This window comes from Squalius cephalus (genome assembly GCF_949319135.1).
Source record: "Squalius cephalus genome assembly, chromosome: 10".
Lineage (NCBI taxonomy): Eukaryota > Metazoa > Chordata > Actinopteri > Cypriniformes > Leuciscidae > Squalius > Squalius cephalus.
In genome coordinates, this window is record NC_137131.1 from 34,437,181 (window position 1) to 34,462,022 (window position 24,842).

At 36.3% G+C, this 24,842-nt stretch overlaps 2 protein-coding genes across 3 annotated transcripts in view; both read right to left on the minus strand.

The window, feature by feature from the left end:
- otos2 (otospiralin 2) lies at nucleotides 1–3,321 on the minus strand. The gene is made up of 4 exons (XM_079884175.1): nucleotides 3,173–3,321; nucleotides 2,947–3,016; nucleotides 964–981; nucleotides 1–256 (listed from the first exon to the last, which is right to left on the minus strand). Exons 2-4 carry the CDS (start codon nucleotides 3,008–3,010, stop codon nucleotides 72–74), a joined length of 267 nt encoding a protein of 88 aa, XP_079740301.1. The 5' UTR covers nucleotides 3,011–3,016; nucleotides 3,173–3,321; the 3' UTR covers nucleotides 1–71.
- Nucleotides 3,322–4,853: 1,532 nt separating this feature from the next.
- nck2b (NCK adaptor protein 2b) overlaps nucleotides 4,854–24,842 on the minus strand; it is a 469,107-nt gene continuing 449,118 nt past the window's right edge. The window contains exons 2-4 of one of the 2 annotated variants that reach the window (XM_079883393.1): nucleotides 22,295–22,536; nucleotides 8,190–8,914; nucleotides 4,854–6,013 (exon numbers count right to left, since the gene is read on the minus strand). In XM_079883393.1, the coding sequence (XP_079739519.1) occupies nucleotides 5,819–6,013; nucleotides 8,190–8,914; nucleotides 22,295–22,520 (1,146 nt within the window). In that variant the 5' untranslated portion in view covers nucleotides 22,521–22,536 and the 3' untranslated portion in view covers nucleotides 4,854–5,818. The remainder of the gene's footprint in view (nucleotides 6,014–8,189; nucleotides 8,915–22,294; nucleotides 22,537–24,842) is intronic. The other variant, XM_079883394.1, reaches the window with a different exon arrangement.

Below are 24,842 nucleotides of genomic sequence, written 5' to 3' on the forward strand. Positions count from 1 at the left end.
TTTTTCCAAGAGCCGTGCCATAATGAAAGGGGCAAATGGTCTCGATAACACACACTCCGATTCAGATGGAGTTATTCTTCTGGAGCGGGAGGGTCGTAACCCAGGCGGCTGGCAGAAGGAAAGTGAGCCCAGAAAGTTCTGGCCAATTCCTCGATCTTGTCATAACCAGCATGAGAACGCAGCTCTTCAATCCAGCCGAAAAAGTCTGAAGAAGTCATTGCCCAGTTAGGCACATTCCTTTTTTCTCTTGATTCAGCTGTGAGCCAAGAGAGAAGGCAAAGAGGTCAACAAGAGCGATACAAGATCAGATCCTTATACAGAACATCAATGGTTTACTATCGTGTGCACGGGGTAAAAGGCCTTTCAACTTTCAGAAAACATCACAGCACTTTCCTAAATATCTGTTTGTCTGCATGCACTGTGATGGGTCCTGAATCACGAGGCTATAATGTGCGATGACAAAAGGCTTATTCTGAGTTAATTGGATCTAATTTGTAATAATATTCAAAATGCTGCAAATTCATTTAGGCCATTATAATTATCACACATACAAAAAATCATTCAATGAGTTCACTAGATTTTCAGTAGCTGTGGAATAAAAAGACCTTGGGTTTAAAGCCACATTCACTGTTTAGTTGGCAGAAAAAGATGATTCAGAATACCAATTAATTGCTCTTGTGGAAGGAATGGCTTTGCTGTGAAAGATGTGTAAAGTGATGCAACCTGGGATTCATTTGTGAAATATGCATCTACTACCATTTCTACTCCAATATGTACATAGGTCATTTATTAAAAATATTATTTTTAATATAAACAAGCTATTTCACATTTCTTTTTGCAGAAATTATTTATAATTCTATAAATTTGTCATACTTTTTTCCCCAATTGTCATATTTTAGGACCCATTGCACCTCACAGTACAGGTTACAAATGAAATAGTTTATAAAGTGATTTAAAACTCACCTTGGTTTTCCTGTGCCCCTGTAAGGCAAACAAACAGAGGGACATTGAATATATTTATATATATCAAAAAGAATTAACAACTTTTTTAAGGCAAGAAACCGAAGGGAATGAGTATTTGTGAACATAATAGAATGTGGCTGACTGCTGACACATCTGGTAGGAAAGCAGACAGCACTGTGACTTTTAAATTAATGCACTGATTAATGCACTGACTTCATTTAAGACTAATCATTCCAATGATGCCCCGTTTTTAGTAAATCTGAAGAAAAGAACAAACAAGGTTAAACTAAATTTCAGTTTATGCATATATGGTGCAAATACCTTGAGAGCTTCTCAAGGTCTTGATTTAATGGCAAGAATGTCACATTATTTATAAGCTCCCATTCATCTGTTATCCTTGTCTGTCACAGCTTCAATGTTTACAGCAGCCGACTGGTAAACTCGGGCACACACTCACTCTAAAAAGCAGCAGAGCTGTCTGATTCGGTAAGCAGTCCCATGTTTGGGAGGAACAGATGAGCTTTTGTCTGTTTTCAATCTCAATGTTCTGCCAATGTTCTTTCAGGGGTTTCAGCATGTTTGACAAAGCCAGCATATTTCAGCTAAACAAGTACGTCAAACCTGATAGCCTTTAGCTGTTGTTATGTCATTTGCGCAATTGTGCCATTCTTGTCTATAGCTCACAACAGATTCACATGAGAAAAATATTCAAATAAGTATAAAGGCTCCAACTTGAGTGCTAAAACAAAATTTCAGGAGCACTTTCTATGAAATATTTTAATGCATTATAATAGTATTCTTCTTGCATAATGCAAACATAATGCCTTATATGTCATATAATATGTTAGATCTCTTATAATATGTATAATTTCATGAACAATTGTATCAACAGTTATAATACATTATAATACTTACAGCACTTTATTTTACAGTTCTGTTCTGCATGCACTGTGTACAATAAGTAACCCTAAACCTAACCCATATTAAGTCCTTTCTTGTGTAAATACACTGCAAGTGCACATACGGTTTAAAAAAAAAACAAAAAAATTTTTGGTTATAACTTTTAAGTACTATAATGCATTATACCTGATTTACACCACACCATGTTTGTTCATCCGGCCAGAGGAGAACTGGCACTCTTATTTTCTCTTTTCTCCATTTCTGTCTCCGATGGAGTTCCTTGCCTCTGTTGCCTTTTGGCTTGCTTAGTTGGGGATACCTAATATTTAGCAATATTACTGACTTTTCCTAAAAGCATCATAAGCCTAAGTTGATCGTAGAGACCATTGGTGGCAATTGTTCTACGACCAATATGCGTTCGATGCTTTTGGTGCATTATACAGTAAACAGGCTTCATAGTTTTTTTCAACAGCTCATGTTTTACTTCAGATTTATGATGAATACAGATGAAGATTTATGAAGACGTTTTTTCCTATACACTACTATTCAAAGGATTTAAAATAAATTAATAACTGTATTCAGCAAGAATGTATTAAACTGTTCAAAAGTGACAGGAAAAACTTTGTTATTCTATTTCAAATTAATGTCCTTTTGAGAGGTCTATTCGTCAAAGAATACTGGGGGAAAAAAACGGTGTCACAGTTTCCAAAGCAAGACTAAGACCGCAAGCAGATGTTTTTAACATTGATGATTATCAGAAATGTTTATGAGCAGCAAATCACCATATTAGATTGATTTCTGAAGGATCATGTGAAACTGAAGACTAATGATGCAGAAAATTCTGCTTTGCAATCACAGGAATAAATTATATTTTATAATCAAAAAATTATTTTAAATTGAAATATTTCACAATTGTACTGTTTTCACTGGGTTTTTGTGTCACTATTATTAACCAATAGGTGAGCAAAAATAAATAAATAAAGATGACTAATGATCACAATGACTAACAAATAAAAATGACTAATGATCACAATGACTAACTTTTGAATGGTAGTGTACATAATCAGTGTCAAGTTTTCCTACCTGTGAAAGAGAGCAGTCCAAGCCAAACCACACAAAGGAAGAATGAGAAATACAGACGAAACATGGTCACCTGAAAGTAGCATGGCAACACACTCAATATAAGGCTCTACAGTCAATTTTCTATTTTCAAACTTCAAAGAGATTCTAACATAAAACAGGAAAAAAATGATTGCATTAAAGGAACCACAGAAATGATTCTTACATCAGTGTGTCTGCCTAAGATTACCTGCAGCAGCTGTTCCTGGATCCAACTGTGGTGTCATGGAGCCCAGACCTTTAAGTAGAACCCCAAGTCAGGGCTGGAACTGTCTTGTTTACCTTTCACATGGACCTTTCATATGTCATACCCTTCATTTCTTTGCTCGTTCACTCTATAGCTCTTTGTTTGCAGGGGATTCTCACACATTTCTCCACAGCTGAAAGAATCCCTTGTTCAAGTAGCGGCCTTACGGTCCAACAATTCTAGAAGCTTTTCTCTGGGTTTCCACCTCTCCCTTTTAGAATACTGCAGTTGTCTGTATGTGTCATAGTTTACAAATGCGAGTTTATATTTCAGAATTCTGATTTTATTTCATGCAATTGCAATTTTCTAACTTGTAATTCACCCTTTTTTCACTGAATTGTGATATATAAACTCACAGTTGAGAGAAAAAGTCAGGATTGTAAGACACAGTCACAATCCCCCTTTTTATTTTTTATTCAGTGGTGGACACAAGCTTCCACCAACCTCTGGACTGTGAAGCAGACTTAAGTTATAGGTTCTCTCCCATTGGGTATACGCAAAGTAAATGAAAGTGGCAGTGTGTGTTATAACTGACATAAAACAGTAATTACTTAATAAAAATAAAGTAAAGAAAATATTCTGCATGTTTCTAAAGTTTTCAACATTGGGCTAATTTGCTGGCAGACAAAACAATGAATTCAGAACATTCCAAAAAGTTGCCAAGATAAACCTGTTATATTATATGGCTCTGCAATGATATAATACTTCAGCGCCCTCCAGTGACCAGTATGTCTAAATGCAAAGACTTCTTTGGAGACTACACTCAATTATGCTATACTAGTAATACTGTAATTACAGTAGTATTGCACAATATGCAAATAATATTCAGTATGTAGGCCTATAGCGGATGTATATAACTGGATGGCCTTCTACAACAGAACACATTGCACAGACTGGAGTATCCCACAATGCAACAAACTTTCTCGACTTGACTTTCAAATTCAAGCATCACAAACATAGACATCATAGGCCTATGTCTATGGTCACGAACCCCAAGAACTTTCTTTTATTCCACATGCTCTTTTAAAGCTGCAGTCTGTAACTTTTGGTGCTCTAGTGGTTAATAAACATAACTGCATGCATCTTAAGGAAGAACATAGCCGGAGCTATTTCTCTCTGTTTATGTCTATGAAGAGTCACGCCGTTATACTCCGCAGTGGTACGACCCGTATCAAAAGGGACTGTAAGATTTAAATGTTGTTCGTTTGAACTTTAAATTAATCAAATAATCTTGAGAAAAAAAACAAACAAAAAAAAACAGTGAGTGTCCATGAAAATATTAAGCAGAACCACTGTTTTCATCATTATTAATAAGAAGAAATGATCTTGAGCTCCAAAAAGGCACCATTGAAGACTGGAATGGCTGCTGAAAATTTCTCTATTCCATAGGAATAAATTACATTTAAAAAAAGTGTGTGTGTGTGTGTGTGTATATATATATATATATATAATTGATTTTAAATTGCAATAATATTTTGCAGTTGTTCTGTTTTTACTGTATTTTTGATCAAATAAATGCAGCCTTGGTGAGCATGAGACTTAAAAAAAAGATCTTATACTGACCCCAAACTGTTCAATGGTAGTGTATGCAACCAAGAAACTATAAAAATCACACAGGTTTGTTAATACTCTTGCAAAGTGTTTAATTAAACAACAGTATTTAAACTTTTTGCACAGCTATCATGGATGTGGAGCGGACTACACTGTCCTTTTCTGCATCTTTTTTTCTTTCCTTAAATAAACATGGTTTAAATAACAATGCTCAGTAACATTCAGACGTACCATATTTTTTATAAAAGTTTGGAAAGAAAATGAAGAACAAACTCATTTGTAAATAGACCAAACCATTCTCGTTGAATGGTGCCCTTTCGAAATGGAAACTAACAGTTTTGCTGTAATAAGGTCTATGTCAACACTTTAATATTGATACAGATGTGTGAATCTGAATGAGGTGGATATAGTTCTCTTATATATATCAAATTAGCGGTGCTTGAATGTGAAGGTGGCACATTTGGTTAAGCATCTACAAAACATTCATCTTATAAAGACCCTCCTTATTGGCATTTCTCAGTTCATCCAGCAGGAGGCGACTAGTACCCGTCACCAACTCTCTCTTTGGCAACTCTTATGTACATACAGTTTCCTGTAATTCCTCTGTGTCTGTATCCTTGCACTTGTCCCGTGACAACCTTGAATATTGTGCTGCCAAAATAGTCTCAGGCTGTATCAGATGAAGGCCACATCTGTTGGCTTTCATGTAGTGTGAACATAAATTGAGCTGTCGGTCAAAAGGCAATGGGCAAGTGCTTACATTATCACTTGGAAAAGGCGATATTCATTTTTGTGAACCACTCCAGGTGAAAAGATCTTCAGTTAAAGTAACATAGAGACACAGGGACAGAAAGGATACGTCACATCATTACTCTAAATCAACAGTAAAGTTAATTCCTGTGATTTTCCAGTGGGTTGGTGTTCGGCAAGTCCCCTGTTTGCTGGTGAGAAATGAGCGTTAGGTAGGAGTTGCAGATCACTTGGCTCAGTTTGAGGTCAGATCTGGTCTGGTTGTAAGGCTCATTTGTGTGTGGAAGGTCACTGGAGGGGATTGATCAGATAAAGCTTTTCTCCATGTTCGCTAGTGAAAATGGGAGCTTTCTTGTAGTGCTCTAACAGTTCATCCATAGAATTGAAGCGGCGTTGACCGATACAGTAAACTCCATTCGACAACTGCACCTTGAAGTGTTTGTTCTTCCCCACTGCTTTCAGAGACACTGAGAAATCACTTGGCTAGAGAGAAAGAAACAGAATATTCATTAGCGAGCTTCAGCCTACAGATGGCGCCATAAGCTCTAGATTTCGAGTTTGAAACAACTGCTCTGGATTGACAAGCATTCTGTATGTGTCCACGATAAAGAAATTTACTTTAAATGTCAAGCTTTTAAAAATGTACTCTGCTGGTTTTGAAAAACATTTTAGAGCTAATAAATTTATGTAAAACTAAACTAATGTAAAAATAACATTTTATTTACACACTGAAGACGTGAATGTTCACACTACAATCATTAATTTTAACTAAAATGTTTGTTTTTTTTACAAACATCAATTAAAGTTTTTAGAGAGTCGCACCACATGACATTTTACAACCTGAACTAACCTCGCCTAGTCATATTTTAAGAGACTTTTTTACCTTGACACACATGATGCTTTCACAACATATTGTAATTATCATAATTACTAAATGACAACCTGGGTGTTTTTACTCTGTGCTGTTCATGTCATCTGACTCAGAATTATACGTTTCTATGGCAACACTATTAACAGCAAAATTAATCTGCGTAATTTGAGTAACCAAAAGACAAAACCACAATACAATTCATTTCGAGTTGGTAATTTTAGTGCTTCAAGAGGACCTGCTATGGTTTTTTACATGTTCAACTTTCTAGGCTGAATACATAGAGAATACATATAATAACTTTATATATGTAATGTTGCTGTTTGAGCATGTCTGCAAAATTCCAAAGCACTTCCAAAGGCAGTTATTCCCTATATTAATAAGTACTGTTTCTGAACTCCCTGAAAACCCTCAATTGTAGTCTTCAGTTTTCTTCCAGGAACGTACGTCACAGTTTTCTTCCAGGAACGTACGTCACAATATTCCTCATTTAAATAATTCCCCGACAAGGTTTTTTTCCACCCCAGATCTGGCGTGACATTTCCCAAACTCTCTTGAAGCGGTTGATCAATCACAACACACTGATCCAGTCAACCAATCAGAGCACATTGTGCTTTTCGGAAGGAGGGGCTTCATAGAGACCATAACTAAACAGAGCGTTACTGACAGACTGGGAAGAGAGGTGCTGCAACAATGTAAAATATGTGAAAGAAAAACGTATTCTAGTAGATCCCAAAAACAAGTTATAAATGCTTTTGGGCAGAGGTGGACAGTAACAAAGTACATTTACTTGAGTACTGTACTTAAGTACACTTTTTGAGTATCTGTACTTTACTTGAGTATTATTTTTTCTGGAAACTTTTTACTTTAACCACTACATTATCGTACTTTTTACTCCACTACATGTCTGTCAAGGTCCTTGAGTAGAAAGTTGTAACGTCAGTCAGGGGATGATTTTGGTTGCAGGGGTTGCACTTTGGTTGCAGGGGCTGCATTTTGGTTGGAAATGAAAGTCGGGTTGACGTCAGACGTCAGACATCCAACGTCGTATTGACGTCGTAACCCGACTGATGTTGGATTCTGACGTCAACCCGATTTTCATTTTCAACTTTGGGTTTGGTCTTCTAAATGCGAATTTTGTCATTGTTTTGGAGCACACTAGCTTATAGATAACAGTAAGGCTAACATATTTATACTAAAAGCCCAAAAACTTTAAATAGAGCACTATTTGAGGGAACAGCCATTTGGGTGTCTGAAACCATTGTGGACGTTATTCAATCTCACATGCAATCCCACTACTGGAACTGTGTTCTAGAAATAAATTTGATATTGATATGAGGGTAGGTAGGCAGGCATTGATTCAAAGGCATAAGGTATTGTAAGTATTACATACAACAATGCAACAATAATAAAACATTGCACTGACATTTACTTTTTACTTCTGATAGTTAAGTACTTTTAAAAACGAGTACTTCTGTACTTTTACTTAAGTAAAGATCGGCCTTTACAACTTTTACTTGTAACAGAGTAATATTTGACCAGTAGTATCTGTACTTTCACTCAAGTAAGGAAGTTGTGTACTTTGTCCACCTCTGCTCTTGGGTTTTCATCTAATATTTATATTCATAAGAAAAATGTTTTAATAGTTTTAGGGTTAGATAATAATAATAACCCTGCAAATGACACCATGGACACAAATAACTGCACAGCACTCAAGTGACTATTCACAGCTATTGACAGCAGTTATCTGGTCACTGCATTTTGATTAGATCCAGATAAAACTCAACTCACAGAGGACTCGCTGTCTCGCACGAGGAAGTCTCCCTCCACTCCCCTCTCGTTCAGCGCACACTCGGCCTGGTGCCGTGTCACGTTGCCATAGTACCAGTCCATTCCGCCAAATTTCCCTGTGTGGGAGGGCCCCGTGTGGCTGTTCTGCTGGGAATGGGAGCCCGAGGCCGTCGATAGCGGACCATCGTTGAGCACAACCACATAGTTCTTTGGCACCAGACCCACCTGCCCACGGCAGTTCTTACACCTCCACCATTCTGGGTCGTTCTCTGGCTTCTCCAGCACCTCCATTGTCTCGCCCTTCTCAAAGTTCAGCTCCTCCTCCGTGACGGAACTGAAGGGGTAGAGCGTCTGAACAGTGTGAAGGACTCTGGGACTTTGACCATTACTGAGGCCCGGCTGTGAGGAGAAGACAGCGGGAAAGTCTGCCGAAGTGTCCTCCACCTCCTCCTCCACTTGGACGTAGTTGGAGGGGAACCAGCCCATTTGACCGTTATAGCTGCCCCTCCACCAGCCGTCACTGCATTTCTCCATCACCATCAGCCGCACCCCCTTCACCAGGCTGAGCTCATCCTCCCGTTCCGCGTTGTAGGCAAACTTCACCGTGGCTGGAGTGTTCAAGTCGTATATTCGTTCAGCCCCGCCCCCATTAGAGGAGTACTCATCCGTGCTGGGAGTTGGAGAGGCTTCCCGTGTGCTCGTTTTGCGTTTCGTTTTCCCCAGGCCTGAGAAAGAGAGAGATGGGTATTAGACATCAGACACAGTAATTATGTAAAACTCGAGCCTCTGAGCGCTGCTAATTAGAAGTAGAAGAGAAAGGCCAGGGATATTGATTAGTGCTGCAAATTCATCAATACTAATCATTTCCTGCTGAAAGAATACATGTGATATAATCACTGCAGACAGCCACATTTCCTATTAGTGTCTTCTACATTCTTAAACCTCATTCATCACATTTTCTGTTGCTCACTTATACTTCACCCTCAAGTCATCCTAGGTGTATATGACATTCTTCTACCAGACGAATATAATCGGAGTTAAATAAAAAATAAAAAAAAGTCCTGGCTCTTCCAAGCTTTATAATGGCAGTGAATGGCTGTTTCTATTTTGAAGTCCATAAAAGTTGATCTATCCATCATATAAGTGCTCCACCCGGCTCCAAGGGGTTAATAAAGGCCTTCTGAAGCGAAGTGATGCATTTGTGTAAGATAAATATCCTTATTTAAAACTTTATTAAGTAAAATATCTAGCTTCCGGTCAAATGAACATACAGATTCGACTTAAGTCTAAAGCGCAACTTACGCGAGTAATGCGACGTACTGCAATATTATATGGACTTCAAAAACAGAAACAGCCATTCACTGCCATTATAAAGGTTGGAAGAGCCAGGACATTTTTTAACTCCGATTGTATTCGTCTGAAAGAAGAATGTCATATACACCTAGGATGACTTGAGGGTGAGTAAATCATGGGCTAATTTTCATTTTTGGGTGAACTATCCCTTTAAACCATGCTTTTCTAAAGATCCAGAGCCTCGCAATACAATTTCAAATATGAAACGCTTGCACAAATGCTTCTGCTACGCAGAGCCGTACCTCTTATGTGGGCATTGTGAATACTGCGAATGGGCAGTGAAATAAATGTGCGATGTGATACAGATCTCAGTGTTGCTGCTTATCAGAGTATAAACATAACGATCAAACCAAACAAGAGACATGTTGACCCATCACTTAAAATAGACTCAGTTGTGTATAGTAAAGAAATACACATTTACATGTGCGCCACACATTAACACACAACCACAAATATCAGTACCCAGCAGTTTCCTTCCTGTAGCAGATGATCCATGCACCCGGTTTCACACACTCATCTCACCATTGCTTTCCCTACTTAGTAAACAACACACAAACACACTTACTCAACCTCCAACCCTAAACTCCTCCCTCTTTCTCAATACACACCTGCAGAGAATACAAAATGACAATAACTTCCTCTCTATACTACGAAAGAATAGGAGGAGAGAGAGAGAGAGAGAAAGAGTGCAGGTGTTCATGTGTCCGCTCAACTGAGGAGAGGGGGGAGAGGGGGGAGAGGGGGGAGAGGGGGGGGGGGGATGTGGCCTACTTTTTAGGAGCAAAAAGCAGCATGATATACTATGTGTGTATTTTTAAGGGTGTGTTGTGAGACAAGGATGCTAAGAATGATGGTTTACATTCACACATGGCGCGTTTCTATTCAAATGAGGAGGAATGTGTCTGGTATTGTGCATTCCTAATGACTGGAGCAACTGTGTATGTCAGGTTTTTTTTTCCCTTCAGAACTGATATTAAATGTAATTTAACCCTGTATAGGAAAGGAAATTATATATTCCATTTGGAGACATATGGATCAACGACAAGGAATTAAAAATCATATTGATATTTTTGATAAAAAAAAAAATGACAGGGTGATACAAATGTCCTAATATCATAATGAATAAAAAGCCTAAATAGAAATATGAAATTCTTGAAAAGAAACCCTTAAAGGGATTGTTCACCCAAAAATAAAAATTCTGGCATCACTCTGTTGTGTCGTTCCAAGCCCATAAGACTTATGGAAGTTCAAGATAAAACATTTTGATTAAATGTTTTCCATTTTTTTAAAGGTTTTCCCCATAGATGAAAACGGTGTAGTGTAAATGGCCCATTAAGATAAGGCCCATTCACAATAAGATAAATAGCATGCATTTAGAAAATAGATAGTGTGATTTTTCATTACATAACAGTAGTTTGACATAATTTTTCATTATCATTTCTTCAAAAATAAAATAAATAAAAAAGCAGTGGTGTGGTGGTAAGCAATGTGCAATAATATGCTATAAAAACCTAAAACAGCTAATTTTATCATATATAAAAAATCCTGAAGTCCATCATGACTGTGTGCCAAGGTCAATATGCCTCTTAAATATTAGATAAGTTTCCCTTTTTGAATCACCATTAACAAACAGGAAGAGAAGTAGGACAAAACCAGAAGGAAGCAGACATCTCTCAAAGGACACATTTATAAAGAGAAACCTCAAATATTTTGTCCCTCAGGTATGATGATCCAAATGCTTCATTAAAGCATTGATATTCTCTATTAGCATACTTTGACATGAGAAAGTGCTGGCTTAAAAAAAAAGAAAAAAGAAAAAGGAGTGGGAATCCTCTAAAGACAGAAGTTCAGAGGCTTTAAGGTCATTTTTTTTTTCCATGGAAACAATTTCTCAGGATAGCAGGATGCAACTCTAACAGCTGGATTTTGAAGTCACACTAAAGCAGGGCTCCATACTAACATTTGGTGGCACCAGTACCTGATTTGGTAGCAATGGGGGTGGGGGGATTTTAAATTATAAAGGTAATTTGATTATAAAATTACTATTATTTTGCATTAATAAGTGCAGTAACAAATAATATCACATGCTTATTTCTTGGAAATGCACATTTGACAGTAAAGCACTGAGCTTGAGCTGAGATGCAAATAAAATGAACTTTTATTAACAAAAGTAACATAAAAAAACCCTTTTTTGTCTTCACATTAAAAATGACATTTAAACTGGATAATATTTAGAGCTTTGAAGTTGTGGAAAAAGTGTGAAGCATTAGAATGTCCTTGGAAACAGTGATTGAATTTCACTCTCAAAAGGTTGTATGAACTCCAAAATGATTAAAGTAAAAACATTTGACTATTTCTGCCACAATACCATGGTTACAGTTAGCATTGCTACATTAAATCCATGGTGAATGTTGGTGATTTGTTGACTGAAAAGCCTTCAACCACTTGTTCGTTCATGGAACAATATTTATTCGGGTTTATCCACGTTTGATCTGATATGGTTTGTAACAGAGAATTCAAATTTGAAATCTTCTCATTAGATCTCACAGCGATGTTTTTAATAATGCAGGCAAATTTAAATGCTTCCTCACTGGACCTCCCAGCTAACAGTGATGCACGGTCAAGATTGGCCAAGAGTAAATCTGTTCTGAGCTAGCGCTGCGCTGTCTAATATCAGAGCTGATAAACTGTCTGCGCAGTGCAGCTCGAACATGAAGCGGTTTCATTCTGTTTTCCGTTTGATGTTTTTCATATGCAACAGAAATGGCAGAAATTTTTTGTTGCAACGGCAAGAAAAAAAGATTGCAGTCTGGAGCCCTGTTAAAGCCAGTGTGAAACATCTATGGTCTCACTGATTTATGTGAGACAAAACACTCAAATACATACTTAATCTAGAGAATGAAGTTGGAAATTAGGCAAGGTGTTTCAGTTACACCAAGTGTCAAGCGTGTTCTTTAACACTCATGGTAACAAACATTAGTCTGTCTGTTTAGGTTTAGTTGGGGAGATTGAGTCATTCTGCTGCTGTTTATAGGCAAAAAGATGATCAAGCCTTTCATTCATAGGCCCTTCTGTGATTTCATTGGCTACAATACATTCAAATTCGAAAGAACAGGATGTCTTGTTTTCTCAACTCACACATCTCCCGGCAGATTTTTCCAAACAAGTGAATTTACTCACAATTAGCCACACCGATACATTTAACACTCATCACACAAGACGCAGTGGTTTTGATCAGTGTGGCTGATGAATTATTCTATATTTTTCTACAAATCTGGCACCATATGTTAAGACAGTGTGCAGTGAAAGAGGCAATCTGTCAATCATGCGTGTTCAATCATGCGGGTGCAGACAAGCACAAACCTCTCTTGCAACGGAGGAGAACATGGGTGGGACAATTAACCGCAGTCTGCTTTCACAATACTTAACTTTGATGTTATTTATGACAATGTGCACTATACAGTATTTCATAAAGAATATGCATGAAACATTAGAGCTTATCTAAACATACTAAAATTAATTCATTTGTCATGTGTTCAGCTAGTATGCACGACACTTTAAAACCAAATAATAAAACCTGAATGGGTTTCATAGAATCTGTGTAAAAAGTAAATGGTCAATTGTAGTATGACACAAAATGGCAGACAGTTATCTTAAAGGAATAGTAAAAAAAAAGAATTGTCATAATTTATTTACCCCCATTTTGTTTTTATGATTATGAACAACACAAAAGAGTTATTTAGCAGAATGTTAATTATCTCTTTTACATAAAATGTTGACCACAAGGCCCCTATTGTCCACAACAATGTAGACTAATGCAGTAGGTTCCACTGGTTTATCTGATGTAATGATTTTTTAAAGCTTTTTTTTTTTAACTTGCAATTTTGCAGATACTAAGAATGTCCATATAAAAGAGAATAAAATAATTATAATTCAAATAATTACATTTCAGAACTTTTAACAGCTGAATGTTACGTGTAAATGGCAACAGAAAGTATTTTCTTTGCACTAATTGCAAATAGCAGTATTTTCTTTTAACCAAGTTTAAATTGTTGTTAGATGCTATACTTAGCGCAAATAGTGGCAGATACTATTTGCACCTGTGTATAGTAGTATATTATAAAACAGTATGCAATAACAAATTCAGTGTATATGATTATATTTATTAATCATAAATGGATGCTGCCTTATTGGGACATTACTTGTCACTATCCCTAAAGCCCTCCCCTACACCTAACTATATCCATTAAACACTTTATTCCCACTATTATATACCTGTTAGGATTTATTTCCACTTTCGAATATTTTCTCCGAGCTGCTATGTAATAGGAAAATGGAGGAATAATGAGTTTGGAAAAATACAGATCACAAGCTAACGCCAACCACCTTACTCTCCACATCACTGATCTGTTTTCACTGGGATTTATTCTGACTAACTCTGCTCACTAACAAGACAGGCTATTTGCATTGGTGTAAATGGATACAATATTATAGAGCTTGGGATAACTAGAAAAAAAATGTATATTCATTATATGGTGTTTTAATATTTATTTATATGACTTCCTCATACATCCAGGCTTTAAATAAATAAAACCATTTTGAGGGGTGAATAAGAATAAGAAATATCTTGATTTTTATAGTTTTAGCAAATCATTTTAAGTCAACTTGAGACACAATTGGAAGTTTGCTAAGGCCCCATTGTGGGCTCCGGACTACTGGTTGAGAACCACTGATCTAAACGAACATTCAAATATGACATCAAGATGTTAGACCAGTTTGATGTCAATGATGTCAAAGTTAATTGGTTATTTTCTTGTGACCAAACATCATTGAGGTCAAACCTGCCGCAACACATCATGACATTTGAATGTACACTAATGTAATTTCCTGTAAGGGATCAATAAGTATCAACAACAACAATGCGATTTACGAATAATCATTTCAGCGACTGACTTTACAAACAATTTCTGTCTGTTCCTCACATAACGCTATCATACAGCTTCAGAATATGTTGCATGAATCAAATGGACAACTTATATTAAATAGTTGTAGTGATGTTTTGTTCCTTTTGTCCATTCCCTTTCGCTGTCATTGAATTGGAAAGGGGCTGCACAAACATTCTTCAAAATTTCTCCTTTTGTTTTTCACAGAAGAAAGTCAGTCATGCATGTTTGGAACCACATGGATATTTTCACTATCCTGTTGATTTTCCATCTCTTTCCAAGTCTCAGCTCACAGACTTTCCTCATTGAGAGAAAATCTTTTATACACGGATATGAAAGACGACCTGGAAAAGACTGAGGAAAAGAGAATAATAATAGGGAGAGAAAGACAGATGAAGGCTGTCAGAGAAAGGGTAACCTTGTCACAATGGATGAGCAGAGAGGGGAGGTTAACCTTGATAACTACAAATCAGGTGCAGGGATGAAAGCAGGAGCCGTATGAATGAGCAGCATTGCCTGAATGACCTCAGACACAGATGACATTATGAGGCCAGAGGGTGAAAAACACCAATACACCAGCACGCGCACACACATCATTTATGTAGCCCATAAACACAGAGTCTCTGAGTCACAGACAGCGGATGAGCACATTTATCAAAGCACATTGAAAGAACAAAGAGCCTGTGAGAGAGCTGTCCTCACTCTGTCCACAGAAGATCGATAGGCCAATAGACTGGGAAAGAGGATGTGCTTTTAAAACATGACACCCAAGGCCAAGCATTGAGGCTGCCTGTACAGTCATGACTCAGCTTTTGACTCGCTTTCAGTGGCAAGTAAAAGAGCCATTAGAGGTGGTTCAGTGTACAGTGTATTTTTGTTAAAGGAATAGTGATAGAATAAATAAAAAATCTGTTATTATTTACTCACCTTCCTGTCAAACCCTTGTGTGGCTATTTATTTATTTTTATTTTTGTCTGGTTCAAAAATCTGGTTCTGAAAACAGTTTATTTACGAATCTGACTGATTCCCCAAAAATCTAATTTCATCTCAGTATCTCACACACCTTTTCCCCAAAATGTGTATTCCTAGTGCCAGAGCCAGACCTGGTTCTCAACCCAGTTTGAAAAGTGGAATATACCAGGAATCATGTTCAGTGATCCAGTCACAGTGGTTCTACAGTTAACAGCTCTTTGATGGCCAAAGATTATCATTGAATAGTGACTTAAACTTCACTCCGTTTCTCACACAACGCTATCTTTTGACTTCAGAAGACCTTCAGTCAGTCCTATTGGCTGCTTGTATGATGTTTTCTGAGCCTAAAGTAAAAGTTCACACAAAATTAAAAATCATCATTTGCTTACTTTAATGTCATTTTAACCCTTTTATGTGTGTGTATTTTACACACATAAAATACATTTTGAAGAATGCTGGTATTGGTCACCAAAAAAAAAAAAAAGACATTTCTAAAAGCGTCTTCTTTTATTTTCCACTGAAGAACGTCAGTCATACAGATTTGGAACAACATGAGGGTGATTAAATCATAACAGAATTTTTATTTTCAGGTGAACTATCCCTTTAACTGCTGTGTTCCCTATAAACTGTAATAGCTCTGTTAATGCACTGTGGCACTGTGCTGCAATTCATTTTTATACAGTGCAAGTCTCATGTAACAGACGCTTATACCTAAAGTAGCTTACAATTCTCTTAATACAAGGACAGCCCCCTGGAGTAAAGAGCTATTTATACCAAGGACTATAATGATACCTATTACTATAAAGTTTTAATCGTTCTAATTCTATGAGAATAGCGAAGTTCACACTGCAGCTATAACGATAACGTCAGAGGAAAAATATCGTTGGAATTGGAACCACTTTCAGAATGTATTTTGGATCTGATGAATGATAAAAAATATTGACAGACAATCAAAATCCACTCAAGTTTAAAGAACTCAAGCATTTAATGAGGCAGACCACATAAAATAAACAGAACATTACCGTCCGATGGTGTGGAGTGGACGCTAATATAGTTATCATTATAGTTATCGTTTTTGTTGTGAACAGGCCTTTATCTGGGATTAGGCATCTTGCTCACTGGCACAAAGGTGATAATCTGTTCATATCGTGTGGGTTTGAACCCACAACTTTAGTTACCAACCCAGATTCCACCACTATACCACACAACCTCTACCATGCTACAGTTAGCTTTATTTAAAAAAAAAAAAAAAAAAAAAAAAACTCTAAAAACCATATAAATTTGTTTTTTAGATTTAAGATACAAACAATGAAGTCCTAGGTGGCATTTTATTAAGCTGGAAAGCTCTACTTTTAAACAGTTCATGTTCTCGTCCAGCGATGGTCTGCCAATGACCAAAATAAGCCAGAGCCAACCAAGAGCCATCAAAACAGCTATTTAATAATGATCTTAAATATACAAGAAACAGTGACACATGCTGCATAGTCTCACTGCAGAGGTTCTTGCCCTCCATCCTCCCATTTCCTGTCTTGGACTCCATGCAGAGATTCATGTGTCAGTAATTAAGAGAAGCATGTAACAATCTTCATAAGGAAAGTGAGGGAGGGGAGAAAAGGATGTTCTAGAGAGGTTAAGGTCAAAAGGGTAGAGAGCTGGGGCCCATTTACCCTGACAAGAAAGGGGTGGTGCAGTTTGTGTGTGAGTGGACATCTTACAAATAGATGTCAGCAGGAAAGCAAAATGGAGTTGAGGATGTCCTTAATTGCTCTGTCTGTCTCCGAAAGTGATGATTTTGCACTCAACAAGCATCTCTTTATATGTGTAGATATCTTGATGGCTGCTAAATCTGCCTGCCTATTTGAATTCTTCATGCATGTACAAAACCATGTACGATATTAGTAAAAAAGTTTGGTAACAATTATTTTATAATATTTATAAGTCTCTTATGCTCATTAAGACAGCATTTATTTGATCAAAATTTGATAAAAACAGTAATATTGTTAAATATTATTACAATTTAAAATAACTATTTTCTATTCAAATATATTTTACTGGAGCCATAACTCCAGTCTTCAGTGTCACACGATCCTTCAGAAATCATTGTAATATGCTGATTTGGTAGTCAATATTTTTTTCTTCTATTTTTATCAATTTTTGTTGCTTAAGAATTTTGCTGAAATCATGATACACTACCATTCAAAAGTTTGGGTTAAGTAGGATTAAAAAAGAAAGAAAACAATGTTTTATTGTGCAAAGGTGCATTAAATTTATCAAAAGTGAGAGTAAAGACATTTATAAATAATGTTACAAGAGATTTCTATTTCAAATAAATGCTGTTCTTTTGAACTTTTTCAAAGCATCTCGGTTTCCATAAAAATAATAACTGTTTTCAACATTGATTACAATAATAAATATTTCACCAAATCAGCATATTAGATCGTGTGACACTAAAGCCTGGAGTAATGGCTGCCATGCCATCACAGGATTAAATGTTAAAATATATTAAAATAGAAATCAGCTATCTTTAATTGTATAATATTTTACAATGTTTTACAGTATTTTTGGAAAAAAAATCTTAAATGATTCCAAACTTTTGACCATAAGTGTAGATGAGATTGAAACACTAATTAAATCAAAAGACTCTCCATTTCAGTTTAATTTACCCATGAAATGTGCTTGCTTAAACCATGTAGTTGATGTGAAGATTAAACAGGACGTTGAGGAAAAGATGCAACTGCCATTCGCACGGCTCATTTACTACCATCTGCATATCAACTGTCTTTAGCTTGTTCATCCCAGGTGGTTAAACCAAGTCTTTGGGGTAATGCATGACAAAGAACGTGAGTTACGTAATCAGATTACTTTTTTCAATAACTAGTAAAGTAACACATTACTTTTAATTTTTCTTTTTCAAATAAGTACACAAGTTACTTTGTTTTACCATTTATTGACTGACACCTCTCCTGTCTCCATGTTGAGAGAAATCAGAGGCGTTGTCTGCGCTGTCTAAACATGATGGTTATTGTAGTTCTAGACTAAAGGAGAGCATGCATTTACTCATCTCACTTGCACAAAAACAGATTCAGTTTTCCTCAAAATGAATAAAAACAGTGAAATGCAAACTCAAAATATTACGCAAATCTGCAATAATTAAATGTATTTAATAACAAAAAATATACTATTTAATCTCACTTTATTAACCAAATTATTTGCTGCTGACCTTCGATGATCCAATTCAGCCATGCCAATAAGTAAAAATAACTTAATAACTTAATCTTTTTTTAAATTGCTGAATAAAGAGTGTTAACCGTCTTATTCTTCAGCAATCCAGAATGGCAGGACAGCTGAAAGGTTTGTTTGAGCTGCAGCCTCAACTGAAAAGGTGTGAATTTGCATTTCCTTCATCTTAGTCATTCCACTCTTGCTGTGCGTCCACACCGCCGCCGGCGAGAGCGTCATTTTCAATGAGAACAACGAGCGTGGCGTGTCTTGGACGGTGAGAGCGGCGAGGAGAGTTGAAGTCAGGCCAACTTTATGGTAATAAGCTATGACGCAGTTCGGCGGCAACCAATCAGAATGTAGAAGTCCTCCGCCTGAGAGGATTCCAGAGAACGCAATCCTGTAAACATTGGTTCCGACCATATTAGTTCCCAAGCAAAATGGAGGAGAAGTTAATTATTTCTGTTGCGGGTTTCCCATTGTTCTATGACTTGTCCCTGTTTACGTACAGTGACATAAATAAAAAAAACGATGCGTGGAACAAGGTGTCTGAAATTGATAATTAAAGGGTTTTTTTTTGTGTGTGTGTGTGTGTGTGTGTGTGTGTGTGTGTGTGTGTTTATTTGAGAAGAATGAGTTATGTAAGTGTAGGAAAGAGATTGGACAAATTTATATTATAAATCTATTATCTGATCCACATTCCGGAGCAGAGGGGGGCGGTAATGCACCAAAAAGCTGGATGCCAACCGCCGTAAAACTGGAAAGAAGAAGAAGAAGAACAAGGTGTCTGAAATTGTTGGTGTGTCTGGTGAGTTGTTGATGTGCATTAACGTTACATATTTTCTGGGAAAAAGCGGGAACTGCATGCTAACTTTAGCGTTATAGCACGCAAAACAGTTGTTGATGCAAATCAGTCAGTAAAGTTAACTTTACAATTTTTACAAGATCAGTTTTTGTCTCTACATAATTAAATGTGCAACTATGATATGGCTGTTTACTGATGCTGTACAATAGCCTACTTTAACTGATGCTTGTTTTTCAGCGGGAATGCAATACATTTGCTCAAAACAACACTGATTTTGACCAATTGCATTAAGGCTACAACCAGGAAAGTTATTGTAATGTAAATTGCACACAAATCAATGTTAATGTTAATTAAAGACCAAGTCTAGTAAACTGCATGTTGAAATTAGACTCGCAGTTGACCATGAACACAAAAGCTACACCACACAAATGGAATTTGTTTATTTCGTTAGCAAAGTAACTATAATTGTTAAGTTCTTTCCATAGGTCATTTTCTTACGTTAACATTTAAAAGACTTCATGAAGTTAACTTATACCCTACGTGTGGCCAGTCTGCACAAACACTGATCAACATGCTTATTTTCTTTGCGACCCCTTTAAATAAAGTTTAAAAAAAGATCATGCCTTCGATCTACGTCAGAGCATCAGTGTCCCCGAATCTTTCTCCGGCGTCGTTGGCAGGGCGGCGAGAGCGAATTTTGCCGCTCTCGCCGGCGGCGGTGTGAACGTACAGTTGGAGCGAAAGGGCCTTTACATTTGCCAAAAATTAAACTTTTTTTTATATTAAAAAAACAAACGAGCAAGCAAGCCCAGCCCAAGTGAGAAAAAAAATTATGCAAAAGCATTACTCTCCTCCGTAAAAAGTAATTAAGTGACGCAATTAGTAACTTTTTATGGAATAACGCAATATTGTAATGCATTACTTTTAAAAGTACCTTTGCCCAACACTGTGTGTGACAATTAGACACTCCACCACAATAACAACAACTACAATTGTACACTACAATAAAAACAAGTTACCAGTGTGCGAAACAAAGCATCAAAGGCGAGGTTTCTATGACAGTACTTGGCACCTCCCCGATATCAACACATGATTCTGCAAATAACAGCATACCACTCTGATGCCAACTTAAGACCCATTAAACCTAGAGGTCAAAACGAAGTCAACACTGTATGATCAGCGCTGGAAATTCTGGGACACATTAGTCTCCACTTCACAGCCAGGAGAATTAAGTCTGACTCCTCTAAACTAACACATACATTAAGCCCCAAGACACAGCTGATCGATCGTTCACCTCTCTCCCCTGTGTGATTAACAGATGGGAAACTAATTAGGTTTTACAAAAAAAGCCTTTAAATTACTGCTTCCTGCTTACACACCCTTGATGTTGAAGGTTTTATTTCTGCATCTCTGAAGGTTTTGAATTTGTCACATGAAAACAGACAATAATTCAGAAATATCAGAGAGGTGGAACTATCATAATGAAGAAAAAAAGTCTCATTAAAAAAAAGAAAATCATTGAAAAGAAAATATTAATTAATTAAGCAGTCCGGCAGTATTTTTATTTCTAAGGGGGAAAAAAACTCTGCTTATTAATATTTGAAAACAACAAGTGGTGCAACCAACATGCAAAATAATAAACAAAGGAAATAATATCATAGAGCCCTGCAGACCCTCATGAATACATGTCAATCTCTAAACAAATCAAATCATTTAAATAAAATATCAAATAAAAAGGTTATATTATATTTATGATGATGATAATATTAATAATTCATGATACTAATTGTTACCTGGAAAAATACACTACCATTCAAAGCTAATTTTGTTAAATATTACATATAAATAAATATAAATATTTCATTTAAAATGAATGTTTTCTATTTTAATATATTTTAAAAATGTAATTTATTCATTTGATGGCAAAGCTGAATTTTCAGCATCATTACTCCAGTTTTCAGTGTCACATGATCCTTCAGAAATCATTCTAATAAGCTGATTTGGTGCTCAGATAACATTTCTTATTATTATCTATGTTGAAAATAGTGAAAACAGTGATACTTTTCAGAATTCTTTGAGGAATAGAAAGTTCATAAGAACAGAATTTTGCTTGAATTAGATTTTTTTGTAACATTGTAAATGTCTTTACTGTCACTTGATCAATGTAACATATCCTTGCTAAATAAAGGTATTAATTACTAAACAAAAAAAAAAAAAAAAAAAAAAAAAGAGTATAGTGTAGTGGTAGAGTATTTTGGAAAATAACGATTAATATGAGTACACTCACATTTATTCAAGGTGTAAAGAAAGTATGTTATTAAGTTTCACTTGATACACACCACATTCAATTTTTAGTCATTCATTTTTTTTATTTTTTTTTGTGAAAACAGTATAAAAGTTTTCCAAAACCATATGAAACTAACAAGAATACTAGAGGTATGCATCTTTACTTGCCTCACGGTGCACCTCCTGCACTTTATTTTTTACATTTATGCATGATCTTTTCATAAAAACAAAACCGAAACATCAGATGCAATTGCTTTGCTTCCTAAAGACACACACAACTTCTTTATTAATATATAATAAGAGTAGCCTACTTTATTTACAATAACACAGCAGATTAATATGTATTATAGGCCTATTTAATTACATTTAAAAAAAAAATCTATTCTTTTGTAAAAAATGATTATATTCCACAGCTCTAATGAATACACAATATTTCTAAGCATGTGCTTTAAATCAGACACTCTTATTTGCCATTGTGTCAGGATCTTACAAATAGATAAAGAAGTCTAAATAAACAAGTGTCTTACCAAGAGTATCTTTGAGATTTTTCACCAGAGAACCTTTCTTCAGACTGTTCTTGCGTTCAACGTAATTGGAAGGAACAAAGCCCGTTCTGTTGGATGCATTTCGCACTCGCCACCACGTTTTTGAGTCATCGAGAAGCCACAAGCGCTCATTTTTCCTAATGTCAAGTTCCTGGTCTTGCTGTGCCGTATAGTCCCACTTGGCAATAACAATCACCTCCTCTGACATCTTTCATGGAGTCCCTCTGAAATATAAATAAAAGAAGAAATTAGAATCCTCATCCAGCCAAATGACTTTTAATAGACTAATGGAGAGTGTCCTGGACTCATGAACAGCCATGCAGATTTTGGGAACTAGAGTGCAGCTCTGCTCTGTACAGGCTATCCCTAGACACTGAGCAGCAACCGCAGGAGTGACAGGACGGATCAAGAGCCCTGCTAGCCTGGAGGTAAAGCTTGTTTCTAAATGAACGGCTCTAAATGTGCAAGTCTCTCTCTCTTCCTCTCACACACTCCCCACGAAGAGCAGCCTTGGTCCTTAAACAGCTTTTAAAGCCTCCCTTTTCACCTAACTATCTTAAACACAGTAAATTATTCAGCAGATACAATGAAGGAGAGAAAAAAAAAGAGGGATATTGAAAGAAAATAAGAAAGTGAATAATCATTTTAGAATGCTATAAGGAATTATTTAAACAAATCCATGTGAACATACTGAGCAACCCACATTATGAGCAGGGTGAATAAAGAAAAGAAAAGAAAAAAACATTTGATAATAGCTAGCAACATAACTATAAGAAAAAGAAAGAGAAAACAAAAGAAGGAAATATAGCTTTAAAGCATTAGTTCATCAAAAAATGAAAATTCTGCCCTCATGTTGTTCCAAAGACTTTTGAAGATATTTTTAATATTCTCTCATTGCTTTTGTCCATCCATTGAAAGTCAACATAATCAACATTATCAATCTTCAAAAAAAGATATAGTAAAAATAATCCATAATATGTAGTTTATACAAATATTCTGAAGAAACACTATATCTATATGAATCTATATGAAGAACAGATTTTAATTTAGGTTTTTATTTACATACAAAACATTAATGAACGCACATACATAGAGCACATCAAATATGGTAAATGGAAGCTCAAATATGCATACTTAATGCACGGGAAGAAAAACCTCATTGGTTCTTGTGCATCAAGCATGAACTTGTGAGCTAAATAAGTGAAAAGTTAGAGAGTAAATGGCTGAATTTTCATTTTTGTGTTAACTATCCATTTAAAGAAATAAACCCATGAACACAAAATAAGTGTTTTGTAGCTTTTAGTCACATTTGTATTTGTGTTTGCTACTTTTAAAATGCATTCCACCACAGATTACATAAAATGTTGTTTATAACTTAAATTACTAAGGGACATGATCTAATTACCTAATAACTTTTCAACACTAGGAGATTTCTTTCACGTTTTGAGTATACTTTATAACAATCTAACAGTGTTTTAAGAGAAAATAAAATACGATACTGAAAAAAGCCTAAACATTGTACTAAAGCCTGGTTCACACGGGACGATTTTAAAATTGTCGGCCGATTTTCCTAACCTGAGAGACACCACACACGGCGATAAAAAATCACGGGTCTAACAGTTTTGGTCGTACAGTGTGTGGTGCGCAGCCACACGGCAAAATCAACACATCACACACGAACCGATTTGACTCCCGAGCATTCCCAGGTCAGACGGGAAATCTCGCAAAATCCCTCGAGATCAAACGTAATTTAAAGGGCACCTATTATGCAAAATTCACTTTTACATGGTGTTTGAACATAAATGTGTGTTGGCAGTGTGTGAGCAAAACCACCCTAGAATGATAAAAATCCACCCAGTAGTTTTTTTACTATCTCAATAAATCATAAGCACTGTCTCAGAACACCCTGTTCTAGATTTTCCTCATTGTGACGTAGAAATGAGCTAAGCCCCACCGACGTGATTTGATTGACATCTGGTTTTGGCATAGACCCCGCCCTCGGTGATCTTCATCCTCCATCAACGACAGCCGGTAATGTCTCCTAAGAAGTGTGTTGTGGGATGTAAGAATGGACATACTAGTCTTCACTGACATCAGAGCCACTGAAAACGCAGCGGATGGATTTTATTTATGAAGAAAAGGCACCACTTAAACTTCCTAAATACGAGATTCATTTTCTGACTGACTGTTTAGTGTTTAGTGAACGAGGGTCAAAGTTAATCCTAGAGTGTGGATCGTTGCCTACAGTTCGCGATCCAACGTCACCTCCAGAAAAAGTAAGTGTATTTTATGATTTTTGAGCAAATAGTCATTTCAATCGATGTCAGCAAGTTCAACAACAAATGCGTCTAAAGCTATTTATTGTCGTCGTCATAGGATGTCTCAACAAACAACGTCAGACAGTTTTATGTCACGTAGGCATTTTTTGCAGCATTTACAAATGTAAATAAATTAAGGTCTGCTCTATCTCCATAGACAGTAGGCTATATAAACGTCTATCTCCCTCCCCTTAAGAAATAAATAAAAAATT

Coding starts and splice junctions, on each gene's coding strand:
- otos2 (XM_079884175.1), bottom strand. CDS start 3,010: ATGTTTCGTCTGTATTTCTCATTCTTCCTTTGTGTGGTTTGGCTTGGA.